Source organism: Lathamus discolor, unplaced genomic scaffold (assembly GCF_037157495.1).
Source record: "Lathamus discolor isolate bLatDis1 unplaced genomic scaffold, bLatDis1.hap1 Scaffold_135, whole genome shotgun sequence".
In the NCBI taxonomy this organism is placed as follows: domain Eukaryota; kingdom Metazoa; phylum Chordata; class Aves; order Psittaciformes; family Psittacidae; genus Lathamus; species Lathamus discolor.
In genome coordinates this window covers 85145-112051 of record NW_027069164.1, presented here as the reverse complement: position 1 = coordinate 112051, position 26907 = coordinate 85145, and the positions used below count along the sequence as shown (strand labels likewise).

Here is a 26907-nt window from a genome sequence, read left to right as displayed (position 1 = left end):
CTGCCAATTTCCCCATTTCCCCCATTCCACCTCAAATTTCGGCCAATTCCCCTCAAATTTCCATCAAATTTCTGGCAATTTCCCGATTTCCCCCATTCCACCCCAAATTTCCACCAATTCCCCTCAAATTCCATCAAATTTCTGCCAATTTCCCAATTTCCCCCATTCCACCTCAAATTTCCACCAATTCCCCTCAATTTCCATCAAATTTCTGCCAATTTCCCAATTCCACCCCAAATTTCCACCAATTCCCCCCAAATTCCATCAAATTTTCGCCAATTTCCCCCATTCCACCCCAAATTTCCACCAATTCCCCCAAATTCCATCAAATTTCCGCCAATTTCCCCCATTCCACCCCAAATTTCCACCAATTCCCCCCAAATTCCATCAAATTTTCGCCAATTTTCCCCATTCCACCTCAAATTTCGGCCAATTCCCCTCAAATTTGCATCATATTTTTGCCAATTTCCTGATTTCACCCGTTCTACCTCAAATTTGCATCAAATTTCTGCCAATTTCCAATTTCCCCCATTCCACCCCAAATTTCCACCAATTCCCCTCAAATTCCATCAAATTTTTACCAGTTTCCCCATTCCACCCTGAATTTCCACCAATTCCCCCAAATTCCATCAAATTTTCGCCAATTTTCCCCATTCCACCTCAAATTTTGGCCAATTCCCCTCAAATTTCCATCAAATTTCTGCCAATTTCCCAATTCCACCCCAAATTTCCACCAATTCCCCAAATTTGCATCAAATTTTTGCCAATTTCTCCATTCCTCCTCAAATTTCCATCAAATTTCTGCCAATTTCCTGATTTCACCCATTCCACCCCAAATTTGCATCAAATTTCTGCCAATTTCCCAATTTCCCCCATTCCACCAGAATTTCCACCAATTCCCCTCAAATTTCCATCAAATTTCTGCCAATTTCCTGATTTCCCCCATTCCACCCCAGATTTCCACCAATTCCCCTCAAATTTCCATCAAATTTCTGTCAATTTCCCAATTTCCCCCATTCCCCCCCAAATTTCTGCCAATTCCCCTCAAATTCCATCAAATTTTCGCCAATTTCCCCCATTCCACCCCAAATTTCCACCAATTCCCCCAAATTCCATCAAATTTCGCCAATTTCCCCCATTCCACCTCAAATTTCCACCAATTCCCCTTAAATTTCATCAAATTTCTGCCAATTTCCCAATTTCCCCCATTCCCCCCCAAATTTCCGCCAATTCCCCTCAAATTTCCATCAAATTCCATCAAATTTTCGCCAATTTCCCCCATTCCTCCTCAAATTTCCATCAAATTTCTGCCAATTTCCCAATTTCCCCATTCCACCCCAAATTTCCACCAATTCCCCCAAATTCCATCAAATTTCGCCAATTTCCCCCATTCCACCTCAAATTTCCATCCAATTTCTGCCAATTCCCCAATTTCCCCCTTTCCCCCCCAAATTTAACCCCCCCCCCCCCATTTCTGCCCCATAGAATGAAGACGAAGACGAGGAAGAGGAGGCCAAGGACGAGGCCGAAGACCTCTTAGGCCGCAGCTCGCGCGCGGCCCTGCTCACCCGAGAGGACGCGGGTTCGATTCCCCCCCCCCTTTGCCCCACATCCGCCGCCATCTTGGATCTATGGGGCTGGCCCCATAGCGCCGACCCCTTCCCTGCCCCATAGAACGAGCTGACGGCGGAGGAGAAGCGCCGGGCCCATCAGAAGGAATTGGCCACGCAGCTCAATGAGGAGGCCCGGCGCCGGCTCACCGAGCAGAAGGGGGAGCAGCAGGTCCAGAGGTGAGACCCATAAGTGTGGGGCAGGAGACCCATAGCGCTGACGGGGGTCTGCCGGCCCCATAGGTTCAATGGGGCTGGGGGTCTGTTATTGAGTCAGTAGAGTTCTACCATTGGGGCAATGGGGGTCTATCATTGAGGCAGTGGGGGTTCTCCTGCCCCATAGATTCAGTGGGGCTGGGGTTATACCATTGAGTCAATGGGGGTCTTCCAGCCCCATAGATTCAATGGGGTTGGGGGTCTGTTGTTGAGTCAGTAGAGTTCTAGCAGTGAGGCAATGGGGGTCTACCTTTGGGCAATGGGGGACTTCCTGCCCCATAGATTCAGTGGGGCTGGGGATATGCCATTGAGTCAATGGGGGTCTTCCAGCCCCATAGATTCAATGGGGTTGGAGGTTCTGTTATTGAGTCAGTAGAGTTCTACCATTGGGGCAATGGGGGTCTATCATTGAGGCAATGGGGGTCCTCCTGCCCCATAGATTCAGTGGGGCTGGGGTTATGCCATTGAGTCAATGGGGGTCTTCCAGCCCCATAGGTTCAATGGGGTTGGGGGTCTGTTGTTGAGTCAGTAGAGTTCTACCAATTGGGGCAATGGGGGTCTATCATTGAGGCAATGGGGGTCCTCCTGCCCCATAGATTCAGTGGGGCTGGGGTTATGCCATTGAGTCAATGGGGGTCTTCCAGCCCCATAGATTCAGTGGGGTTGGGGATATGCCATTGAGTCAATGGGGGTCTATCATTGAGTCAACGGGGGTCTGCCAGCCCATAGATTCAGTGGGGCTGGGGGTCTGTTGTTGAGTCAGTGGGGTTCTACCATTGGGGCAATGGGGGTCTTCCAGCCCCATAGATTCAGTGGGGCTGGGGTTGTGCCATTGAGTCAATGGGGGTCTACCATTGAGTTAATGGGCGTCTGCCAGCCCCATAGATTCAGTGGGGTTTTGGGCCCATTTAAGTCCATTTTGGGCCCATTTAAACGCGGTTTTGGGCCCATTTAAGGCGGTTTTGGGCCCATTTAAGGCGGTTTTGGGCCCATTTATGGCGATTTTGGTCCATTTAAGGCGGTTTTGGGCCCATTTAAACCACTTTTGGGTCCATTTAAGGCGGTTTTGGTCCATTTAAGTCCATTTTGAGCCCATTTAAGGCCGTTTTGGGCCCATTTAACGTGGTTTTGGGCCCATTTAAGCCACTTTTGGGCCATTTAAGACCATTTTGAGCCCATTTAAGCCACTTTTGGGCCCATTTAAGTCCATTTTGGGCCCATTTAAGGCCATTTTGGGTCCATTTAAGGCCATTTTGGGTCCATTTAAGGCGCTTTTGGGCCCATTTAAGTCCATTTTGAGCCCATTTGAGGCGGTTTTGGGCCCATTTAAGTCCATTTTGGGCCCATTTAACGTGGTTTTGGGCCCATTTAAGCCGCTTTTGGGTCCATTTAAGGCAATTTTGGGCCCATTTAAGTCCATTTTGGGGCCCGTTTGGGGCTGTCGCGCAGGGCCCGCAAGTCCAACGTGTCGTACCGGAGCGCGGCGCTGCTGCCGCGGGAGGCGCCGGTGCGGGAGCTGAAGCTCTTCATCGACAAGAAGTACGAGAGCGTCCTCGTGCCCGTCTTCGGCATCGCCACCCCCTTCCACATCGCCACCATCAAGGTCAGCCCCATAGCGACCCATAGCGACCCATAGCGCGACCCATAGCGACCCATAGGGAGCCATAGGGAGCCATAGGGAGCAATGGAGCAGAGGCAGCGCAGCCTGGGCAGCACTATACCGCCCCCTGGTGGATGCGCGGCGGCGCGCTGCTGGAGCCTGATGTAAACCCCATAGAGACCCATAGAGACCCCATAGAGACCCCATAGAGGCCCATAGAAACCCCATAGGGACCCATAGAAACCCCACAGAGACCCATAGAGACCCCATAGAGACCCATAGGGACCCCATAGAGACAAGAAGTACGAGAGCGTCCTCGTGCCCGTCTTCGGCATCGCCACCCCCTTCCACATCGCCACCATCAAGGTCAGCCCCATAGCGACCCATAGCGACCCATAGCGCGACCCATAGCGACCCATAGCGGGACCCATAGCGCGACCCATAGGGAGCCATAGGGACCCATAGGGAGCCATAGGAGCAAGGGAGCAGAGGCAGCGCAGCCTGGGCAGCACTATACCGCCCCCTGGTGGATGCGCGGCGGCGCGCTGCTGGAGCCTGATGTAAACCCCATAGAGACCCATAGGGACCCATAGAGACCCATAGAGACCCATAGGGACCCATAGAAACCCCATAGAGACCCATAGAGACCCCATAGAGACCTATAGAAACCCCATAGAGACCCATAGAGACCCATAGAAACCCCATAGAGACCCATAGAAACCCCATAAGGACCCATAGAGACCCATAGGGACCCCATAGAGACAAGAAGTACGAGAGCGTCCTCGTGCCGTCTTCGGCATCGCCACCCCCCTTCCACATCGCCACCATCAAGGTCAGCCCCATAGCGACCCATAGCGACCCATAGCGGGACCCATAGCGCGACCCATAGCGACCCATAGGGAGCCATAGGGAGCCATAGGGAGCCATAGGGAGCAAGGGAGCAGAGGCAGCGCAGCCTGGGCAGCACTATACCGCCCCCTGGTGGATGCGCGGCGGCGCGCTGCTGGAGCCTGATGTAAACCCCATAGAGACCCATAGAGACCCATAGGGACCCCATAGAGACCCCATAGAGACCCATAGAGACCCATAGAAGACCCATAGAGACCCCATAGAGACCCATAGAGACCCATAGAAACCCCATAGAGACCCATAGAGACCCATAGAAACCCATAGAAACCCCATAAGGACCCATAGAGACCCATAGGGACCCCATAGAGACAAGAAGTATGAGAGCGTCCTCGTGCCCGTCTTCGGCATCGCCACCCCCTTCCACATCGCCACCATCAAGGTCAGCCCCATAGCGACCCATAGCGACCCATAGCGGGACCCATAGCGACCCATAGCGACCCATAGGAGCCATAGGGAGCCATAGGGAGCCATAGGGAGCCATAGGGAGCAAGGCAGCAGAGGCAGCGCAGCCTGGGCAGCACTATACCGCCCCCTGGTGGATGCGCGGAGCGAGCTGCTGGAGCCTGATGTAAACCCCATAGAGACCCATAGAGACCCATAGGGACCCCATAGAGACCCCATAGAGACCCATAGAGACCCATAGAGACCCCATAGGGACCCATAGAGACCCCATAGAGACCCATAGGGACCCCATAGAGACAAGAAGTACGAGAGCGTCCTCGTGCCCGTCTTCGGCATCGCCACCCCCTTCCACATCGCCACCATCAAGGTCAGCCCCATAGCGACCCATAGCGACCCATAGCGGGACCCATAGCGCGACCCATAGCGACCCATAGCGACCCATAGCGACCCATAGGGAGCCATAGGGAGCCATAGGGAGCCATAGGGAGCAAGGCAGCAGAGGCAGCGCAGCCTGGGCAGCACTATACCGCCCCCTGGTGGATGCGCGGCGGCGCGCTGCTGGAGCCTGATGTAAACCCCATAGAGACCCATAGAGACCCATAGAGACCCATAGAAACCCCATAGAAACCCCATTGAGACCCATAGAGACCCATAGAGACCCCATAGAGACCCATAGAGACCCATAGGGGCCCATAGAGACCCATAGAAACCCTATAGAGACCCCATAGAGACCCATAGAAACCCCATAGAAACCCATAGAAACCCCATAAGGACCCATAGAGACCCATAGGGACCCCATAGAGACAAGAAGTACGAGAGCGTCCTCGTGCCCGTCTTCGGCATCGCCACCCCCTTCCACATCGCCACCATCAAGGTCAGCCCCATAGCGACCCATAGCGACCCATAGCGACCCATAGCGGGACCCATAGCGCGACCCATAGCGAGACCCATAGGGAGCCATAGGGAGCCATAGGGAGCAAGGGAGCAGAGGCAGCGCAGCCTGGGCAGCACTATACCGCCCCCTGGTGGATGCGCGGCGGCGCGCTGCTGGAGCCTGATGTAAACCCCATAGAGACCCCATAGAGACCCATAGAGACCCATAGGGACCCCATAGAGACCCATAGAAACCCCATAGAGACCCATAGAGACCCATAGGGACCCCATAGAGACCCATAGAAACCCCATAGACACCCCATAGAGACCCATGGAGACCCATAGAAACCCCATAGAAACCCATAGAAACCCCATTGAGACCCATAGAGACCCATAGAGACCCCATAGAGACCATAGAGACCCATAGGGGCCCATAGAGACCCATAGAAACCCTATAGAGACCCCATAGAGACCCATAGAAACCCCATAGAAACCCATAGAAACCCCATAGGGACCCATAGAGACCCATAGGGACCCCATAGAGACAAGAAGTACGAGAGCGTCCTCGTGCCCGTCTTCGGCATCGCCACCCCCTTCCACATCGCCACCATCAAGGTCAGCCCCATAGCGACCCATAGCGACCCATAGCGCGACCCATAGCGACCCATAGCGGGACCCATAGCGCGACCCATAGGGAGCCATAGGGACCCATAGGGAGCCATAGGGAGCAAGGGAGCAGAGGCAGCGCAGCCTGGGCAGCACTATACCGCCCCCTGGTGGATGCGCGGCGGCGCGCTGCTGGAGCCTGATGTAAACCCCATAGAGACCCATAGGGACCCATAGAGACCCATAGAGACCCATAGGGACCCATAGAAACCCCATAGAGACCCATAGAGACCCCATAGAGACCTATAGAAACCCCATAGAGACCCATAGAGACCCATAGAAACCCCATAGAGACCCATAGAAACCCCATAAGGACCCATAGAGACCCATAGGGACCCCATAGAGACAAGAAGTACGAGAGCGTCCTCGTGCCCGTCTTCGGCATCGCCACCCCCTTCCACATCGCCACCATCAAGGTCAGCCCCATAGCGACCCATAGCGACCCATAGCGGGACCCATAGCGCGACCCATAGCGACCATAGGGAGCCATAGGGAGCCATAGGGAGCCATAGGGAGCAAGGAGCAGAGGCAGCGCAGCCTGGGCAGCACTATACCGCCCCCTGGTGGATGCGCGGCGGCGCGCTGCTGGAGCCTGATGTAAACCCCATAGAGACCCATAGAGACCCATAGGGACCCCATAGAGACCCCATAGAGACCCATAGAGACCCATAGAGACCCATAGAGACCCCATAGAGACCCATAGAGACCCATAGAAACCCCATAGAGACCCATAGAGACCCATAGAAACCCATAGAAACCCCATAAGGACCCATAGAGACCCATAGGGACCCCATAGAGACAAGAAGTATGAGAGCGTCCTCGTGCCCGTCTTCGGCATCGCCACCCCCTTCCACATCGCCACCATCAAGGTCAGCCCCATAGCGACCCATAGCGACCCATAGCGGGACCCATAGCGACCCATAGCGACCCATAGGAGCCATAGGGAGCCATAGGGAGCCATAGGGAGCCATAGGGAGCAAGGCAGCAGAGGCAGCGCAGCCTGGGCAGCACTATACCGCCCCCTGGTGGATGCGCGGAGCGAGCTGCTGGAGCCTGATGTAAACCCCATAGAGACCCATAGAGACCCATAGGGACCCCATAGAGACCCCATAGAGACCCATAGAGACCCATAGAGACCCCATAGGGACCCATAGAGACCCCATAGAGACCCATAGGGGACCCCATAGAGACAAGAAGTACGAGAGCGTCCTCGTGCCCGTCTTCGGCATCGCCACCCCCTTCCACATCGCCACCATCAAGGTCAGCCCCATAGCGACCCATAGCGACCCATAGCGGGACCCATAGCGCGACCCATAGCGACCCATAGCGACCCATAGCGACCCATAGGGAGCCATAGGGAGCCATAGGGAGCAAGGCAGCAGAGGCAGCGCAGCCTGGGCAGCACTATACCGCCCCCTGGTGGATGCGCGGCGGCGCGCTGCTGGAGCCTGATGTAAACCCCATAGAGACCCATAGAGACCCATAGAGACCCATAGAAACCCCATAGAAACCCCATTGAGACCCATAGAGACCCATAGAGACCCCATAGAGACCCCATAGAGACCCCATAGGGGCCCATAGAGACCCATAGAAACCCTATAGAGACCCCATAGAGACCCATAGAAACCCCATAGAAACCCATAGAAACCCCATAAGGACCCATAGAGACCCATAGGGACCCCATAGAGACAAGAAGTACGAGAGCGTCCTCGTGCCCGTCTTCGGCATCGCCACCCCCTTCCACATCGCCACCATCAAGGTCAGCCCCATAGCGACCCATAGCGACCCATAGCGACCCATAGCGGGACCCATAGCGCGACCCATAGCGAGACCCATAGGGAGCCATAGGGAGCCATAGGGAGCAAGGGAGCAGAGGCAGCGCAGCCTGGGCAGCACTATACCCGCCCCCTGGTGGATGCGCGGCGGCGCGCTGCTGGAGCCTGATGTAAACCCCATAGAGACCCCATAGAGACCCATAGAGACCCATAGGGACCCCATAGAGACCCATAGAAACCCATAGAGACCCCATAGAGACCCATAGGGACCCCATAGAGACCCATAGAAACCCCATAGACACCCCATAGAGACCCATGGAGACCCATAGAAACCCCATAGAAACCCATAGAAACCCATTGAGACCCATAGAGACCCATAGAGACCCCATAGAGACCCATAGAGACCCCATAGGGGCCCATAGAGACCCATAGAAACCCTATAGAGACCCCATAGAGACCCATAGAAACCCCATAGAAACCCATAGAAACCCCATAGGGACCCATAGAGACCCATAGGGACCCCATAGAGACAAGAAGTACGAGAGCGTCCTCGTGCCCGTCTTCGGCATCGCCACCCCCTTCCACATCGCCACCATCAAGGTCAGCCCCATAGCGACCCATAGCGACCCATAGCGGGACCCATAGCGACCCATAGCGACCCATAGCGGGACCCATAGCGCGACCCATAGCGACCCATAGGGAGCCATAGGGAGCCATAGGGAGCAAGGCAGCAGAGGCAGCGCAGCCTGGGCAGCACTATACCGCCCCCTGGTGGATGCGCTGCGGCGCGCTGCTGGAGCCTGATGTAAACCCCATAGAGACCCATAGGGACCCATAGAGACCCCATAGAGACCCATAGAGACCCATAAGTACCCCATAGGGACCCATAGAGACCCCATAGAGACCCATAGGGACCCCATAGAGACCCATAGAGACCCATAGGGACCCCATAGAGACAAGAAGTACGAGAGCGTCCTCGTGCCCGTCTTCGGCATCGCCACCCCCTTCCACATCGCCACCATCAAGGTCAGCCCCATAGCGACCCATAGCGACCCATAGCGGGACCCATAGCGCGACCCATAGCGACCCATAGGGAGCCATAGGGAGCCATAGGGAGCCATAGGGAGCCATAGGGAGCCATAGGGAGCAAGGGAGCAGAGGCAGCGCAGCCTGGGCAGCACTATACCGCCCCCTGGTGGATGCGCGGCGGCGCGCTGCTGGAGCCTGATGTAAACCCCATAGAGACCCATAGAGACCCATAGGGACCCATAGAGACCCATAGGGACCCATAGAAAACCCATAGAGACCCATAGAAACCCCATAGAAACCCATAGAAACCCCATAGGGACCCATAGAGACCCATAGGGACCCCATAGAGACCCACAGGGACCCATAGAAACCCCACAAAAACCCCTTAGAGACCCGTAGGGGCCCAGTGATGTTCTATGGGTCCCTCCTGCCCCACTGCTCCCTATGGGTCCCACCCCACTGATCTCTATGGCTCCTGCCCCATTGATCCCTATGGGTCTCCCCCGTTGATCCCTATGGCTCCTGCCCCACTGTTCCCTATGGGGCCCTCCTGCCCCATTGATCTCTATGTCTCTTGCCCCACTGATCCCTATGGCTCCCTCCTGCCCCACTGCTCCCTATGTCTCCTGCCCCACTGATCCCTATGTGTCCCCCCCATTGTTCCCTATGGCTCCCTCCTGCCCCACTGCTCCCTATGGCTCCCTCCTGCCCCACTGCTCCCTATGGCTCCTGCCCCATTGATCCCTATGTGTCCCCCCCATTGTTCCCTATGGCTCCCTCCTGCCCCACTGCTCCCTATGGCTCCCTCCTGCCCCACTGCTCCCTATGTCTCCTGCCCCATTGATCCCTATGTGTCTCCCCCACTGCTCCCTATGGCTCCCCCTGCCCCATTGATCCCTATGGGTGTCCCCCATTGACCCCTATGGCTCCCTCCTGCCCCATTGACCCCTATGGCTCCTCCTGCCCCATTGATCCCTATGGCTCCCCCCTGCCCCACTGCTCCCTATGGCTCCCCCCTGCCCCATTGACCCCTATGGCTCCTCCTGCCCCATTGATCCCTATGGGTCTCCCCCATTGACCCCTATGGCTCCCTCCTGCCCCATTGATCCCTATGTGTCCCCCCCATTGTTCCCTATGGCTCCCTCCTGCCCCATTGATCCCTATGGGTCCCACCCCACTGACCCCTATGGCTCCCCCCTGCCCCACTGCTCCCTGTGGCTCCTCCTGCCCCATTGATCCCTATGGGTCTCCCCCATTGACCCCTATGGCTCCTGCCCCATTGATCCCTATGTGTCCCCCCCATTGTTCCCTATGGCTCCCTCCTGCCCCACTGTTCCCTATGGCTCCCCCCTGCCCCATTGACCCCTATGGCTCCCCCCTGCCCCATTGACCCCTATGGCTCCTGCCCCATTGATCCCTATGGCTCCTGCCCCACTGCTCCCTATGGCTCCCCCCCGCCCCACTGATCCCTATGGGTCCCACCCCACTGCTCCCTATGGCTCCCCCTGCCCCACTGCTCCCTATGGCTCCCCCCTGCCCCACTGCTCCCTATGTCTCCTGCCCCATTGATCCCTATGTGTCTCCCCCATTGCTCCCTATGGCTCCCCCTGCCCCATTGACCCCTATGGCTCCCTCCTGCCCCATTGACCCCTATGGCTCCCTCCTGCCCCATTGCTCCCTATGGCTCCCCCCTGCCCCACTGCTCCCTATGGCTCCCCCCTGCCCCATTGACCCCTATGGCTCCTTCCTGCCCCATTGACCCCTATGGCTCCTTCCTGCCCCATTGATCCCTATGGCTCCTTCCTGCCCCGTTGATCCCTATGGCTCCTGCCCCATTGCTCCCTATGGCTCCCCCCTGCCCCATTGACCCCTATGTGCCCCCCGACGCCGTGGGTCTGCCCCCCAGAACATCAGCATGTCGGTGGAGGGCGACTACACCTACCTGCGCATCAACTTCTACTGCCCGGGCAGCGCCCTGGGCCGCAACGAGGGCAGCCTCTTCCCCAACCCCGAGGCCACCTTCGTCAAGGAGATGTGAGTGCCCCACGGAGCCTGCCCCACACATCCTGACCCACACATCCTGCCCCACACATCCTGACCCATAGATCCTGACCCACACATCCTGACCCACACATCCTGACCCACACATCCTGACCCACACATCCTGACCCATAGATCCTGACCCACACATCCTGACCCACACATCCTGACCCATAGATACTGACCCATAGATACTGACCCATGGATACTGACCCATGGATACTGACCCACGGAGCCTGACCCATAGATACTGACCCACACATCCTGACCCACACATCCTGACCCATAGATACTGACCCATAGATACTGACCCATAGATCCTGACCCACACATCCTGACCCACGCATCCTGACCCACGCATCCTGACCCACGCATCCTGACCCACACATCCTGACCCATAGATACTGACCCATAGATCCTGACCCATAGATCCTGACCCACACATCCTGACCCACACATCCTGACCCATAGCGCCCGACCCATAGCGGCTGACACATGGATCCTGACCCATGGAGCCTGACCCATAGCGCCTGACCCATAGATACTGACACATAGCGGCTGACACATAGATCCTGACCCATGGATCCTGACCCATAGTGACTGACCCATAGCGCCTGACCCATAGATACTGACCCATAGATAATGACACATAGCGGCTGACACATAGATACTGACCCATAGCGCCTGACCCATAGTGGCTGACCCATAGATACTGACCCATAGAGCCTGACCCATAGCCACGGACCCATGGAGCCTGACCCATAGATACTGACACATAGCGCCCAACCCATAGCGCCTGACCCATAGATACTGACACATAGATCCTGACACATAGATCCTGACCCATGGATCCTGACCCATAGCGCCTGACCCATAGATACTGACCCATAGTGACTGACCCATAGATACTGACCCACGGAGCCTGACCCATAGCGCCTGACCCATAGATCCTGACCCACGGAGCCTGACCCATAGATACTGACCCATAGCGCCCGACCCATAGATCCTGACCCATAGCCACGGACCCACGGAGCCTGACCCATAGCGCCTGACCCATACATCCTGACCCATAGATCCTGACCCATAGCGGCTGACCCATAGATACTGACCCATAGCCTGCCCCATAGCCCGCCCCATAGCCCGCCCCATGGCCGCGCTCCCCCCAGCACGTACAGATTGTCCCATACATCCTGCCTCATAGCCTGCCCCATAGCCAGCCCCATAGCCCGCCCCATAGCCCCTGCCCCATAGCCCCTGCCCCATAGCCCGCCCCATAGCCCCAGCCCCATAGCCTGCCCCATAGCCCCTGCCCCTGGCTGCGCTCCCCCCAGCACGTACAGATTGTCCCCTACATCCTGCCCCATAGCTCCTGCCCCACAGCTCCTGCCCCACAGCTCCTGCCCCACAGCTCCTGCCCCATAGCTCCAGCCCCGTACATCCTGCCCCACACTCCCAGCCCCATAGCTCCAGCCCCACACTCCCAGCCCCACACTACCAGCCCCATAGCTCCTGCCCCATAGCCCCTGCCCCATAGCCCGCCCCATAGCCTGCCCCACAGCCCGCCCCATGGCCGTGCTCCCCCCAGCACGTACAGATTGTCCCATACATCCTGCCCCATAGCCAGCCCCATAGCCCGCCCCATAGCTCCTGCCCCATACATCCTGCCCCACACTCCCAGCCCCACAGCCCCAGCCCCATAGCTCCAGCCCCACACTCCCAGCCCCACACTCACAGCCCCATAGCTCCTGCCCCATAGCCAGCCCCATAGCCTGCCCCATAGCCTGCCCCATAGCCCCAGCCCCATAGCCCGCCCCACAGCCCGCCCCATAGCTCCTGCCCCATAGCCTGCCCCATAGCTCCTGCCCCATAGCCTGCCCCATAGCCCCAGCCCCATAGCTCCTGCCCCATAGCTCCTGCCCCATAGCTCCTGCCCCCCAGCCCCATAGCCTGCCCCCCAGCCCGCCCCATGGCCGCGCTCCCCCCAGCACGTACCGCGCCTCGAACCTGAAGAGCCCGGGCGAGGCGGCGGTGCCGGCGCTGAACCTGCAGAACGCCTTCCGCTGCATCAAGGAGGTGCAGAAGCGCTACAAGACCCGCGAGGCCGAGGAGAAGGAGAAGGAGGTGGGCGGCGCTATGGGGCGGGGCTGTGGGGTGGCTATGGGGTTTCTATGGGGCAGGGGTGCGGTGCTATGGGGCGCTATGGGGCAGGGCTATGGGGCAGGGCTATGGGGCAGGGGTAGGGAGCTATGGGGCAGGGCTATGGGGCGGGGCTGTGGGGTGGCTATGGGGCGCTATGGGGTTTCTATGGGGCAGGGATGGGGAGCTATGGGGCAGGGCTATGGGGCAGGGCTATGGGGTGCTATGGGGCAGGGGTGGGGAGCTATGGGGCACTATGGGGCAGGGGTGCGGTGCTATGGGGCGCTATGGGGCAGGGCTATGGGGCAGGGGTGGGGAGCTATGGGGCGCTATGGGGTTTCTATGGGGCAGGGATGGGGAGCTATGGGGTGGGGCTGTGGGGTTTCTATGGGGCAGGGGTGGGGAGCTAGGGGGTTTCTATGGGGTTTCTATGGGGCAGGGGTGGGGCGCTATGGGGCACTATGGGGCAGGGATGGGGAGCTATGGGGTGCTATGGGGCAGGGCTATGGGGCAGGGGTGGGGAACTATGGGGTTTCTATGGGGTTTCTATGGGGCAGGGGTGGGGCAGGGGTGGGGCTGTGGGATACGGGTGGGGTTACAGGGCTATGGGGTGGGCACCCCATAGAGACCCATGGAGACGCCATAGACACGCATAGGGTCCCCATAGACACCCATAGAGCCCCATAGAGACCCCATAGAGCCCCATAGACCCCCATAGACCCCCATAGACCAGCAGGAGGGGGGCGTGTCCTCCTCTGACTCCGCCCCCCCCGCGGCACTATACCGCCCCCTGGCGGCCGCGCCGCAGCGCGCAGCCTGCACCCCCCCCCATAGCCCTCCATAGACACCCCATAGAGCCCCATAGAGCCCCATAGAGCCCCATAGCGCCCCATAGCGCCCCATAGCGCCCCATAGAGCGCCGTGGCTCCCCCCGCAGGGCATCGTGAAGCAGGACTCGCTGGTGATCAACCTGAACCGCAGCAACCCCAAGCTCAAGGACCTCTACATCCGCCCCAACATCGCCCAGAAGAGGATGCAGGGGGCCCTGGAGGCCCACGTCAACGGTGGGGCTGCCCTATAGGGCCTATGGGGCTGGGCTGTGGGGCCTGTGGGGTCTGTGGGGCTGGGCTATGGGGTCTATGGGGTCTATGGGGCTGGCCTATGGGGTGTATGGGGCTGGGCTATGGGGCCTATGGGGTCTGTGGGGCTGGGCTGTGGGGCCTATGGGGTCTATGGGGCTGGGCTATGGGGCCTATGGGGTCTATGGGGCTGGGCTATGGGGCCTATGGGGCTGGCCTATGGGGTGTATGGGGCTGGGCTATGGGGCCTATGGGGCTGGGCTATGGGGTCTATGGGGCTGGGCTATGGGGCCTATGGGGCTGGGCTATGGGGTCTATGGGGCTCGGCTATGGGGCCTATGGGGATGCCCTATAGGGCCTATGGGGCTGGGCTATGGGGCCTATGGGGTCTATGGGGCTGGGCTATGGGGTGTATGGAGCTGGGCTATGGGGTCTATGGGGCTGGCCTATGGGGTGTATGGGGTGGGCTATGGGGTCTATGGGGCTGGACTATGGGGCTGGGCTATGGGGTCTATGGGGCTGGCCTATGGGGTGTATGGGGCTGGGCTATGGGGTCTAAGGGGCTGGGCTATGGGGTGTATGGGGCTGGCCTATGGGGTGTATGGGGCTGGGCTATGGGGTGTATGGGGCTGGCCTATGGGGTGTATGGGGCTGGTCTATGGGTTGTATGGGGCTGGGCTATGGGGTGTATGGGGCTGGGCTATGGGGCCTATGGGGTCTATGGGGCTGGGCTATGGGGTGTATGGGGCTGGGCTATGGGGTCTATGGGGCTGGGCTATGGGGCCTATGGGGTCTATGGGGCTGGGCTATGGGGCCTATGGGGTCTGTGGGGCTGGGCTATGGGGCCTATGGGGTCTATGGGGCTGGGCTATGGGGCCTATGGGGCTGGGCTGTGGGGCCTATGGGGTCTATGGGGCTGGGCTATGGGGCCTATGGGGCTGGGCTGTGGTGCCTATGGGGTCTATGGGGCTGGGCTATGGGGCCTATGGGGCTCGGCTATGGGGCCTATGGGGATGCCCTATAGGGCCTATGGGGCTGGGCTATGGGGCCTATGGGGTCTATGGGGCCTATGGGGTCTATGGGGCTGGGCTATGGGGCCTATGGGGTCTATGGTGCTGGGCTATGGGGCCTATGGGGCTGGGCTATGGGGTCTATGGGGTCTATGGGGCTGGCCTATGGGGTGTATGGGGCTGGGTATGGGGTCTATGGGGCTGGGCTATGGGGCCTATGGGGATTCCCTATAGGGCCTATGGGGCTGGGCTATAGGGCCTATGGGGCTGGGCTATGGGGTCTATGGGGTCTATGGGGCTGGGCTATGGGGCGTATGGGTCTGGGCTATGGGGTGTATGGGGCTGGCCTATGGGGTGTATGGGGCTGGGTATGGGGTCTATGGGGCTGGGCTATGGGGTGTATGGGGCTGGGCTATGGGGTCTATGGGGCTGGCCTATGGGGTGTATGGGGCTGGGTATGGGGTCTATGGGGCTGCCCTATAGGGCCTATGGGGCTGGGCTATGGGGCCTATGGGGATGCCCTATGGGGTCTATGGGGCTGGGCTATGGGGTGCTGCCCCATTGGTCTCTATGGGTCGCTCCCCATTGGTCTCTATGGGTCGCTCCCCATTGGTCTCTATGGGGCGCTCCGTTGGGGTCAATGGGGTTGGGTTGGGTCAACATTGGGGTCAATGGGACCTTCTCCATTGGTCTCTATGGGGCGCTCCCCATTGGGTTCAATGGGGTTGGGTTGGGTCAACATTGGGGTCAATGGGGTTGAGTTGGGTCTCCATTGGGCTCTATGGGGCGCTCCCCATTGGTACCTATGGGGCGCTCCATTGGGGTCAATGGGGTTGGGTTGGGTCAACATTGGGGTCAATGGGGTTGGGTTGGGTCAACATTGGGGTCAATGGGACCTTCTCCATTGGTCTCTATGGGTCGCTCCCCATGGGTCTCTATGGGTCGCATCCCCATTGGGCTCTATGGGGCGCTCTCCATTGGGTTCAATGGGGTTGAGTTGGGTCAACATTGGGTTCAATGGGGTTGAGTTGGGTCAATGGGGTTGAGTTGGGTCAATGGGGTTGAGTTGGGTCTCCATTGGGGTCAATGGCGTTGGGTTGGGTCTCCATTGGGGTCAATGGGACCTTCTCCATTGGGCTCTATGGGGCGCTGCCCCATGGTATCTATGGGTCGCTGCCCCCCCCCCAACGTGCCGTCCCCCCGGGGCCGCAGGCTTCCGCTTCACGTCGGTGCGGGGCGACAAGGTGGACATCCTGTACAACAACGTCAAGCACGCGCTCTTCCAGCCCTGCGACGGCGAGATGATCATCGTGCTGCACTTCCACCTCAAGGTGCGCCCCACGGCGCGGGGCTGTGGGGCGGCATTGGGGGCTATGGGGCAGCATTGGGGTCTATGGGGTCAATGGGGGCAATGGGGTTGGGTTGGGTCTCCATTGGGGGCATTGGGGTTGAGTTGGGTCAATGGGGTCAATGGGGTTGGGTTGGGTCAATGGGGTTGGGTCAATGGGGTTGGGTTAGGTCAACATTGGGGTCAATGGGGTTGGGTTGGGGCACCATTGGGGTCTATGGGGTTGGGTTGGGGCAATGGGGTTGGGTTGGGTCAATGGGGTTGGGTTGGGTCAACATTGGGGTCTATGGGGCCATTGGGGGCAATGGGGTTGGGTTGGGTCAATGGGGTTGGGTTGGGTCAACATTGGGGTCTATGGGGTTGGGTTGGGTCAATGGGGTTGGGTTGGGTCAATGGGGTTGGGTTGGGTCAACATTGGGGTCTATGGGGCCATTGGGGGCAATGGGGTTGGGTTGGGTCAATGGGGTTGGGTTGGGTCAACATTGGGGGCAATGGGGTTGCGTTGGGTCAATGGGGTTGGGTTGGGTCAATGGGGTTGGGTTGGGTCAATGGGGTTGGGTTGGGGCAATGGGGTTGGGTCAATGGGGTTGGGTTGGGGCAACATTGGGGTCTATGGGACAGCATTGGGGTCTATGGGGCCATTGGGGTCTATGGGGCAGCATTGGGGTCTATGGGGTTGGGTTGGGTCAACATTGGGGGCAATGGGGTTGGGTTGGGTCAACATTGGGGTCTATGGGGCAGCATTGGGGTCTATGAGGCAGCATTGGGGTCTATGGGGCCATTGGGGGCAATAGGGTTGGGTTGGGTCAATGGGGTTGGGTTGGGGCAACATTGGGGTCTATGGGGCCATTGGGGTCAATAGGGTTGGGTTGGGTCAATGGGGTTGGGTTGGGGCAACGTTGGGGTCTATGGGGCAGCATTGGGGTCTATGGGGTTGGGTTGGGTCAACATTGGGGTCAATGGGGTTGGGTTGGGTCAATGGGGTCAATGGGGTTGGGTTGGGTCAACATTGGGGTCTATGGGGCCATTGGGGTCAATGGGGTTGGGTTGGATCAATGGGGTTGGTTTGGGGCAACATTGGGGTCTATGGGGTTGGGTTGGGTCAATGGGGTCAATGGGGTTGAGTTGGGGCAATGGGGTTGGGTTGGGTCAATGGGGTCAATGGGGTTGGGTTGGGTCTCCATTGGGGGCAATGGGGTTGAGTTGGGTCAATGGGGTTGGGTTGGGTCAACATTGGGGTCTATGGGGCAATATTGGGGTCTATGGGGCAGCATTGGGGTCTATGGGGCCATTGGGGTCTATGGGGCAGCATTGGGGTCTATGGGGTTGAGTTGGGTCAATGGGGTCAATGGGGTTGGGTTGGGGCAATGGGGTTGGGTTGGGGCAACATTGGGGTCTATGGGGCAGCATTGGGGTCTATGGGGCCATTGGGGTCAATGGGGTTGGGTTGGGTCAATGGGGTCAATGGGGTTGGGTTGGGGCAATGGGGTTGGGTTGGGTCAACATTGGGGTCTATGGGTCCATTGGGGTCAATAGGGTTGGGTTGGATCAATGGGGTTGGGTTGGGGCAACATTGGGGGCAATGGGGTTGAGTTGGGTCAATGGGGTCAATGGGGTTGAGTTGGGGCAATGGGGTTGGGTTGGGTCAACATTGGGGTCAATGGGGTTGGGTTGGGTCTCCATTGGGGGCAATGGGGTTGAGTTGGGTCAATGGGGTTGGGTTGGGTCAATGGGGTTGGGTTGGGTCGACAATGGGGGCAATGGGGTTGGGTTGGGTCAATGGGGTCAATGGGGTTGGGTTGGGTCAACATTGGGGTCTATGGGGTTGGGTTGGGTCAATGGGGTTGGGTTTGGGTCAACATTGGGGTCTATGGGGCAGCATTGGGGTCTATGGGGTTGGGTTGGGTCAATGGGGTTGGGTCAATGGGGTTGGGTTAGGTCAACATTGGGGTCAATGGGGTTGGGTTGGGGCAATGGGGTCAATGGGGTTGGGTTGGGTCAATGGGGTTGGGTCAATGGGGTTGGGTTGGGGCAATGGGGTTTGGGTTGGGTCAATGGGGTTGGGTTGGGTCAACATTGGGGTCTATGGGGCAGCATTGGGGTCTATGGGGCCATTGGGGGTCAATGGGGTTGGGTTGGGTCAATGGGGTTGGGTTGGGTCAATGGGGTTGGGTTGGGTCAACATTGGGGTCAATGGGGCCATTGGGGTCTATGGGGTTGGGTTGGGTCAACATTGGGGTCAATGGGGTTGAGTTGGGGCAATGGGGTTGGGTTGGGGCAATGGGGTTGGGTTGGGTCAACATTGGGGTCAATGGGGCCATTGGGGTCTATGGGGTTGGGTTGGGTCAACATTGGGGTCAATGGGGTTGAGTTGGGGCAATGGGGTTGGGTTGGGGCAATGGGGTTGGGTTGGGTCGACATTGGGGGCAATGGGGTTGGGTTGGGTCAATGGGGGCAATGGGGTTGGGTTGGGGCAACATTGGGGTCTATGGGGCAGCATTGGGGTCTATGGGGCAGCATTGGGGTCTATGGGGCAGCATTGGGGGGCAATGGGGCAGCATTGGGGTCTATAGGTCAACATTGGGGGCAATGGGGCCATTGGGGTCTATGGAGTTGGGTTGGGTCAACATTGGGGGCAATGGGGCCATTGGGGTCTATGGGGCCATTGGGGTCTATGGGGCCATTGGGGTCTATGGGGCCCATTGGGGGCAATGGGGTTGGGTTGGGGCAACATTGGGGGCAATGGGGTTGGGTTGGGTCAATGGGGTTGGGTTGGGTCAACATTGGGGTCAATGGGGCCATTGGGGTCTATGGGGCCATTGGGGGCAATGGGGTTGGGTTGGGTCAATGGGGTCAATGGGGTTGGGTTGGGTCAACATTGGGGTCTATGGGGCAACATTGGGGTCTATGGGGCAGCATTGGGGTCTATGGGGCAGCATTGGGGTCAATGGGGCCATTGGGGGCAATGGGGGTTGGGTTGGGTCAATGGGGTCAATGGGGTTGGGTTGGGTCAACATTGGGGTCTATGGGGCAACATTGGGGTCTATGGGGCAGCATTGGGGTCTATGGGGCCATTGGGGTCAATGGGGTTGGGTTGGGTCAATGGGGTTGGGTTGGGGCAACATTGGGGTCTATGGGGCAACATTGGGGTCTATGGGGTTGGGTTGGGTCAATGGGGTTGGGTTGGGGCAATGGGGTTGGGTCAATGGGGTTGGGTTGGGGTCAATGGGGTCAATGGGGTTGGGTTGGGTCAACATTGGGGTCTATGGGGCCATTGGGGTCTATGGGGCAGCATTGGGGTCTATGGGGCAACATTGGGGTCTATGGGGCAGCATTGGGGTCTATGGGGCCATTGGGGTCTATGGGGCAGCATTGGGGTCTATGGGTCAACATTGGGGTCTATGGGGTTGAGTTGGGTCAATGAGGTCAATGGGGTTGGGTTGGGGCAATGGGGTTGGGTTGGGCCAATGGGGGTCAATGGGGTTGGGTTGGGGCAGTGGGGTTGGGTTGGGTCTCCATTGGGGGTCTATGGGGTTGAGTTGGGTCAGTGGGGTCAATGGGGTTGGGTTGGGGCAATGGGGTTGGGTCAATGGGGTCAATGGGGTTGGGTCAATGGGGTCAATGGGGTTGGGTTGGGGCAACATTGGGGTCTATGGGGCCATTGGGGTCTATGGGGCAGCATTGGGGTCAATGGGGCAGCATTGGGGTCTATGGGGTTGAGTTGGGTCAATGGGGGCAATGGGGTTGAGTTGGGGCAATGGGGTTGGGTTGGGTCAACATTGGGGTCAATGGGGTTGGGTTGGGGCAATGGGGTTGGGTTGGGTCAATGGGGTCAATGGGGTTGGGTTGGGTCAACATTGGGGGCAATGGGGTTGAGTTGGGTCAATGGGGTTGAGTTGGGTCAATGGGGTTGGGTTGGGGCAACATTGGGGTCTATGGGGCAGCATTGGGGGCTATGGGGCCATTGGGGGTCAATGGGGTTGGCTTGGATCAATGGGGTTGGGTTTTGGGCAACATTGGGGGCAATGGGGCCATTGGGGTCAATGGGGTTGGGTCTCCAAGAAAGCCCCCTTGCTTCCAATGGCCCTGCCCCCACACCCCCATTGCCCCCTATGGGGCTGAACCCCATCCCCATTGCCCCCTATGGTCCGCCCCACACGCCCCCTTGCCCGCTGTGGGTCTGACCCCCAAGTGCCCCCCAGAACGCCATCCTGTTATGGCCAACTGGTGACCCCCAAGTCATCCCCATTGCCCCCTATGTCCCTGCCCCACACCCCCATTGCCCCCCTATGTCCCTGCCCCCCCATCCCCATTGCTTCCTATGGGTCTTTCCCCCACCCCCATTGCCCCCCTATGTCTCTGCCCCACATCCCCATTGCTTCCTATGGGTCTTTCCCCCATCCCCATTGATGTCTATGGCTCTGCCCCACACCCCCCTTGCCCCCTATGTCTCTTTCCCCCCATCCCCATTGCCCCCTATGTCTCTGCCCCCCATCCCCATTGCCCCCTATGTCTCTGCCCCCCCATCCCCATTGCTTCCTATGTCTCTGCCCCCCAATCCCATTGATGTCTATGGGTCTGCCCCCCATCCCCATTGCTTTCCTATGGGTCCGCCCCACACCCCCCTTGCCCGCTGTGGGTCTGACCCCCAAGTGCCCCCCCAGAACGCCATCCTGTTATGGCCAAGTGGTGACCCCCAAGTCATTCCCCATTGCCCCCTATGTCTCTTTCCCCCATCCCCATTGATGTCTATGGCCCTGCCCCACACCCCCATTGACCCCTATGTCTCTGCCCCACATCCCCATTGCTTGCAATGGGTCTGCCCCCACACCCCCATTGCCCCCTATGTCCCTGCCCCACACCCCCATTGCCCCCTATGTCTCTGCCCCCCAGCCCCATTGCCCCCTATGTCCCTGCCCCACACCCCCATTGCTTCCAATGGCTCTGCCCCACATCCCCATTGATATCTATGGGTCTGCCCCCCATCCCCATTGCCCCCTATGTCTCTGCCCCACATCCCCATTGATGTCTATGGCTCTGCCCCACACCCCCGTTGCCCCCTATGTCTCTTTCCCCCATCCCCATTGATGTCTATGTCCCTGCCCCACATCCCCATTGCTTCCAATGGCTCTGCCCCACACCCCCCTTGCCCGCTGTGGGTCTGACCCCCAAGTGCCCCCCAGAACGCCATCCTGTTATGGCCAACTGGTGACCCCCAAGTCATCCCCATTGCCCCCTATGTCCCTGCCCCACACCCCCATTGCCCCCTATGGCCCTGCCCCACATCCCCATTGCCCCCTATGGCTCTGCCCCACACCCCCCTTGCCCCCTATGTCTCTGCCCCACACCCCCCATTGCTTCCAATGGCTCTGCCCCCCAATCCCATTGATGTCTATGGGTCTGCCCCACACCCCCATTGCCCCCTATGTCCCCTGCCCCACACCCCCATTGCTTCCAATGGCTCTGCCCCACACCCCCATTGCCCCCTATGTCTCTGCCCCACACCCCCATCGCCCCCTGTGTCTCTTTCCCCCATCCCCATTGCTTCCTATGTCCCTGCCCCACATCCCTATTGCTTTCTATGGGTCTGCCCCACAACCCCCATTGCCCCCTATGTCTCTGCTCCACATCCCCATTGATGTCCTATGGGTCTGCCCCCCATCCCCATTGCCCCCTATGGCCCTGCCCCACACCCCCATTGATATCTATGGGTCTGCCCCACACCCCCCTTGCCCCCTATGGCCCTGCCCCACACCCCCATTGCCCCCTATGTCTCTTTTCCCCCATCCCCATTGATGTCTATGTCCCTGCCCCACATCCCCATTGATGTCTATGGGTCTTTCCCCCATCCCCATTGATATCTATGGGTCTGCCCCACACCCCCCTTGCCCGCTATGGGTCTGACCCCCAAGTGCCCCCCAGAACGCCATCCTGTTCGGCAAGAAGCGGCACACGGACGTGCAGTTCTACACCGAGGTGGGCGAGATCACCACGGACCTGGGCAAGCACCAGCACATGCACGACCGCGACGACCTCTACGCCGAGCAGGTCACTTGGGGGGCAGCCCCACGGCGCCCGCTGACACATAGGCACTGACCCATAGGCACTGCCCCATAGAGCCCTCTGCCCCATAGAGAGTGACACATAGAGCCCTCTGCCCCATAGACACTGACCCATAGAGCCTGCCCCATACACACTGCCCCACAGATTGACCCATAGAGAGTGACCCATAGAGAGTGACCCATAGAGAGTGACCCATAGGCACTGACCCATAGAGAGTGACCCATAGAGAGTGACCCATAGAGAGTGACCCATAGACACTGACCCATAGAGAGTGACCCATAGAGAGTGACCCATAGAGAGTGACCCATAGGCACTGACCCATAGAGAGTGACCCATAGAGAGTGACCCATAGAGAGTGACCCATAGACACTGACCCATAGAGAGTGACCCATAGAGAGTGACCCATAGAGAGTGACCCATAGGCACTGACCCATAGAGAGTGACCCATAGAGAGTGACCCATAGGCACTGACACATAGAGAGTGACCCATAGACACTGCCCCATAGGCACTGCCCCACAGCGCCCTCGGACCCATAGAGAGTGACCCACAGAGAGTGACCCTTAGAGAGTGACCCATAGAGAGTGGCCCAGAGTGACCCATAGAGCCCTCTGCCCCATAGACACTGACCCATAGACACTGCCCCATAGAGAGTGACCCATAGAGCCCTGTGCCCCATAGAGAGTGACCCATAGGCACTGCCCCATAGGCACTGACCCATAGAGAGTGACCCATAGAGAGTGACCCATAGGCACTGCCCCATAGGCACTGACCCATAGAGAGTGACCCATAGAGAGTGACCCATAGGCACTGCCCCATAGGCACTGACCCATAGAGAGTGACCCATAGAGAGTGACCCATAGGCACTGACCCATAGACACTGACCCACAGAGAGTGACCCTTAGAGAGTGACCCATAGAGCCCTCTGCCCCATAGGCACTGACCCATAGACACTGACCCATAGAGAGTGACCCATAGGCACTGCCCCACAGAGCCCTCTGCCCCACAGAGCCCTCTGCCCCATAGACACTGACCCATAGAGCCCTCTGCCCCATAGAGAGTGACCCAGAGAGCACTGTGCCCCATAGACACTGACCCACAGAGCCCTCTGCCCCATAGACACTGCCCCATAGAGCCCTGTGCCCCATAGACACTGACCCACAGAGCCCTCTGCCCCATAGACACTGACCCATAGAGCCCTGTGCCCCAGAGAGACTGACCCAGAGAGCCCTGTGCCCCATAGCGCACACTGACCCACAGAGCCCTGACCCATAGTGGCCTCTGCCCCATAGAGACTGACCCATAGCTCCCTGCCCCATAGCTCCCTGCCCTATAACTCCCTGCCCCATAGCTCCCTGCCCCATAGCGGGCAATGGCACCCATAGCTCCCTGCCCCATAGAGGGCAATGGTGCCCATAGCTCCCTGCCCCATAGCTCCCTGTTGCCCCATAACTCCCTGCCCCATCGGCTCCCTGCCCCATAGTGGGCAATGGTGCCCATAGCTCCCTGGCCCCTATAACTCCCTGCCCCATAACTCCCTGCCCCATAGCTCCCTGCCCCATAGCGGGCAGTGGCACCCATAGCTCCCTGCCCCTATAACTCCCTGCCCCATAACTCCCTGCCCCATCACTCCCTGCCCCCATAGCACCCTGCCCCCATCGCTCCCTGCCCCATAGCTCCCTGCCCCACAACTCCCTGCCCCACAACTCCCTGCCCCATAGCTCCCTGCCCCATAACTCCCTGCCCCACAACTCCCTGCCCCATAACTCCTGCCCCATAGCTCCTGCCCCACAACTCCCTTCCCCGACAACTCCCTGCCCCATAACTCCCTGCCCCATAGCTCCCTGCCCCACCGCTCCCTGCCCCATAGCGGGCCCCGGGACCCACGGCTCTGCCCCACAGATGGAGCGGGAGATGCGGCACAAGCTCAAGGCCGCCTTCAAGAGCTTCATCGAGAAGGTCGAGGCCTTGACCAAGGAGGAGCTGGAGTTCGAGGTGCCCTTCCGGGAGCTGGGGTCAGTCGGGGGGCGCCGTGGGGCGCTATGGGGCAGCTGTGGGGCGGCTATGGGGCGGCTATGGGGTGCCTATGGAGGGCTATGGGGGGGGTGCAAGGCTGCGCGCTGCGGCGCGGCCGCCAGGGGGCGGTATAGTGCCGCGGGGGGCGGGGTCAGAGGAGGACACGCCCCCATCGTCTCTGCTCTATGGGGGTCCCTATGGGTCTCTGTGGGGTCTCTATGGGGTATCTATGGGGTCCCTATGGGTCTCTATGGGGTCTCTATGGGGTATCTATGGGGTCCCTATGGGTCTCTATGGGGTATCTATGGGGTCTCTATGGGTCCCTATGGGTCCCTATGGGTCCTCTATGGGGTCTCTATGGGGTCTCTATGGGTCTCTATGGGGTTTCTATGGGTCTCTATGGGGTTTCTATGGGTCTCTATGGGTCCTCTATGGGGTATCTATGGGGTCCCTATGGGTCTCTATGGGTCTCTATGGGGTCTCTATGGGGTCTCTATGGGTCCCTATGGGTCTCTATGGGGTCTCTATGGGTCTCTATGGGGTATCTATGGGGGTCCCTATGGGTCTCTATGGGTCTCTATGGGGTATCTATGGGGTCTCTGGGGGGTCGTCTATGGGTCCCTATGGGGTCTCTATGGTTCTGTATGGGGTCTCTATGGGTCTCTATGGGGTCCCTATAGGGTTTCTATGGGTCTCTATGGGGTTTCCTATGGGTCTCTATGGGTCTCTATGGGGTCCCTAGGGTCTCTATGGGTCTCTATGGGTCTCCATGGGTCTCTATGGGTCTCTATGGGGTCTCTATGGGTCTCTATGGGTCTCTATGGGGTCCTTCTATGGGGTATCTATGGGGTCCCTATGGGTCTCTATGGGGTCTCTATGGGGTATCTATGGGGTCCCTATGGGTCTCTATGGGTATCTATGGGGGTCTCTATGGGTCTCTATGGGTATCTATGGGGTCCCTATGGGTCTCTATGGGTCTCTATGGGTCTCTATGGGGTGTCCATGGGGTCTTTATGGGTCTCTATGGGTCTCTATGGGTCTCTATGGGGTTTCTATGGGGTCTCTGGGGGGTCTCTATGGGTCTCTATGGGTCTCTATGGTCTCTATGGGTCCTCTATGGGGTCTCTATGGTCTCTATGGGTCTCTATGGGGTTTCTATGGGTCTCTATGGGTCTCTATGGGGTATCTATGGGGTCCCTATGGGTCTCTATGGGTCTCTATGGGTCTCTATGGGGTCCCTATGGGTCTCTATGGGTCTCTATGGGTCTCTATGGGTCTCTATGGGTCTCTATGGGGTATCTATGGGGTCCCTATGGGTCTCTATGGGGTCTCTATGGGTCTCTATGGGGTCTCTATGGGTATCTATGGGTCTCTATGGGTCTCTATGGGGTCTCTATGGGTCTCTATGGGGTTTCTATGGGTCTCTATGGGTCTCTATGGGTCCCTATGGGCCCCATGGGTCCCTATGGGGCTCCCACCGCCTCCCTCCCCCACAGCTTCAATGGGGCTCCGTACCGCAGCACCTGCCTCCTGCAGCCAACCAGCAGCGCCTTGGTCAACTGCACTGAATGGGTACAGCCCCAGCGCCCCCCACTATATGGGGCAGCCCTATGGGTCCCAGCCCCTACTTATGGGGCAGCCCTATGGGTCCCCGGCCCTACTTATGGGGCAGAGCCCTGTGGGTTCCCCGGCCCTAGTTGTGGGGCAGCCCTATGGGTCCCCGGCCCTACTTATGGCTCAGCCCTATGGGTCGTGGCCCTACTTATGGGGCAGCCCTATGGGTTCCGGCCCCACTTATGGGGCAGAGCCCTATGGGTCCCGGCCCTACTTATGGGGCAGCCCTATGGGTCCCGGCCCTACTTATGGGGCAGCCCTATGGGTCGTGGCCCTACTTATGGGGCGGCCCTATGGGTCGTGGCCCTACTTATGGGGCAGCCCTATGGGTCCCAGCTGTAGCTGTGGGTCAGTGCCATGGGTCCTGCCCCATAGCGTGCCCCATAGTGCGCCCCATAGCCTGCCCCACAGCTCACTCCAAAGCCCACTCCATAGCATCCCATAGTACTCCATAGCCTGCCGCATAGCCCACCCCATACCCTGCCCCATAGCTTGCCCCCATCGCCTGCCCCGTAGCACCCCA

At 58.9% G+C, this 26907-nt stretch overlaps 1 protein-coding gene across 1 annotated transcript in view; it reads left to right on the top strand.

Annotated features, from left to right (window-relative positions):
• SUPT16H (SPT16 homolog, facilitates chromatin remodeling subunit) overlaps positions 1-26907 on the top strand; it is a 48494-nt gene that overhangs the window by 12173 nt on the left and 9414 nt on the right. The window contains 11 exon segments of the mRNA XM_065664307.1: positions 1486-1569; positions 1571-1582; positions 1675-1790; positions 3276-3429; positions 10987-11114; positions 13106-13241; positions 14194-14320; positions 16558-16676; positions 22616-22741; positions 24657-24769; positions 26267-26342. Of these exon segments, the coding sequence (XP_065520379.1) occupies positions 1486-1569; positions 1571-1582; positions 1675-1790; positions 3276-3429; positions 10987-11114; positions 13106-13241; positions 14194-14320; positions 16558-16676; positions 22616-22741; positions 24657-24769; positions 26267-26342 (1191 nt within the window).